This window comes from Centrocercus urophasianus, unplaced genomic scaffold, assembly GCF_019232065.1.
Source record: "Centrocercus urophasianus isolate 14NV4802_14NV808 unplaced genomic scaffold, USGS_Curo_1.0 seq_695, whole genome shotgun sequence".
Classification (NCBI taxonomy): Eukaryota; Metazoa; Chordata; class Aves; order Galliformes; family Phasianidae; genus Centrocercus; species Centrocercus urophasianus.
In genome coordinates, this window is record NW_024885305.1 from 1 (window position 1) to 2,029 (window position 2,029).

At 59.1% G+C, this 2,029-nt stretch overlaps 1 protein-coding gene across 1 annotated transcript in view; it reads right to left on the reverse strand.

The window, feature by feature from the left end:
- Window positions 1–490: 490 nt before the first annotated feature.
- LOC122170403 (bromodomain-containing protein 4-like) overlaps window positions 491–2,029 on the reverse strand; it is a gene marked incomplete at its 3' end in the record, with an annotated part of 5,025 nt that continues 3,486 nt past the window's right edge. The window contains exon 3 of the mRNA XM_042837200.1: window positions 491–774. Coding sequence (XP_042693134.1) covers window positions 491–774 — 284 coding nt within the window. The remainder of the gene's footprint in view (window positions 775–2,029) is intronic.

Here is a 2,029-nt window from a genome sequence, read left to right on the forward strand (position 1 = left end):
GGGATGGGCTGGGTTGGGTCCTTGAAGATCACAGAAGGATGGAATGGGTTGGGTTGGAAGGGACCTTAGGGATCATGGAACCATGGGATGGGTTGGATGGGTCCTTGAAGATCACAGAAGGATGCAATGGTTGGATGGGACCTTAGGGATCATGGAACCATGGGATGGGGTGGATGGGTCCTTGAAGATCATAGAATGATGGAATGGTTGGATTGGGAGGGACCTTAGGGATCATGGAACCATGGGATGGGTTGGGTTGGATCCTTGAAGATCACAGAATGAGGGAACGGTTGGATGGGACCTTAGGGATCACAGAACAGTGGGATCACAGTATGGTTTTGCTGGAAGGGCCCCTCAGCCTTTCCTCGCAGCAGAGCTGCTCCAGCCCTCTGAGTAGGAAGGAAAATAGGAATCTTTTGAGCAAACTGAGGCCGTCTGCCCTAAAGCAAAAACGGGTGGCACTGCAGACGTCTCCACCCCAAGCACTCACCTTGACGGGCTGAGCAGGCGTGGGGATGACGGGGGGGTGAGGCTGGATGGGCTGGGGGGTCGGGGCCGGCGGGGCGGGGGTCTGGGGGGCCGGCGGAGGCGGCACCGGGGGCTGTGGAGGCACCATCGTCATCACGGGCGTCGGGACGATGAGGTCAGGGGTGACAGCAGTGAAGGAATGGGTGGTCTGTGCGGCCTGGAGGTTCTGCTGTGGGGCCTGAGTCTGGGCTGGGGACGAGGCCTGGGTTGTGTTCTGTACCGTGGATGATCCTGGCTTGGATGTCACTGCGGAAGGAAAAGGAAGAAAGCGTCCATTCTCTCCCTCTCTCTCTCCAGGCTTAACGGGAAAACAATGTTTCGTAACGAGTGAAAGAGCGTTGCTCATTAGATAATGAATGCTTTGCAGAGCCTGCTCTTGAGCAACCTGTCAGGGACAAAAACACTCCTCACGTTTTCCTCTACTGCTTGTTGGGTGAGATGGTGACGAAGCCCAGGACCTCGCTCACCAAAACCACGCCAGGAAAGGAGCGAGGAGCAGCCCTGAGGCGTCCTCCTCTCTTCTCCTTTTCCTTCCAGGAGTTCTCCTAGGGGCCGATGGTTGCCCACGAGCCAGCAGTGCGCCCTCGTGGCCAGGAAGGCCAATTGTGGCCGAGTGATCAGTGGTTGACCAACAGCTGACCACGAGCCGGCAGTGCGCCCTGGAGGCCAAGGAGGCCAATGGCGGCCAACGGGTTGACCAGTGGTTGACCAACAGTTGACCAGTGGTTGAGTGGCAGTTGACCACGAGCCGGCAGTGCGCCCTGAAGGCCAAGGAGGCCAATGGCGGCCAACAGGCTGACCAGTGGTTGACCAACAGTTGACCAGTGGTTGAGTGGCAGCTGATCACGAGCCAGCAGGGCGCCCTGGTGGCCAAGAAGGCCAACAGAACCCTGGGATGCATTGCCCAAAGCGTGGCCAGCTGGGTGCTCTGCACTGGGGAGGCCCCGTCTGGAGCACTGGGCCCAGTGCTGGGCTCCCCATGTCAGGGCTGATGGGGAACTGAGCCCAGCGGAGGCTGCAGAGATGCTGGGGGCCTGGAGCACCTCCTGGTGGGGACAGGCTTGAGAGGCCTGGGGCTGTGCAGCTGGGGAGGAGACTGAGAGGGATCTGAGAGGGTGGGGGGCAGCAGGATGGGGCTGGGCTGCGTTTGGTGGGCCCTAGTGACAAGACAGGGGCACTGAGCACACACTGCTGCCTCGTGGTCAACTGCTGGTCAACCTGTTGGCCACCACTGAGGTCAACCTGTTGGCCACCATTGGCCTTCTTGGCAACCAGGGCACAGTGCTGGCTCACAGTCAACTGTTGGTCGACCACTGGTCAACCTGTTCACCATTACTGGCCCCTATTGGCTACCAGGACACACTTGGGCTCACAGTCAACTGTTGGTCGACCACTGGTCAACCTGTTGATCATTACTGGCCCCTATTGGTTACCAGGACACACTTGGGCTCACGGTCAACTGTTGGCCACCACTGGTCAACCTGTTGACCATTACTGGCCC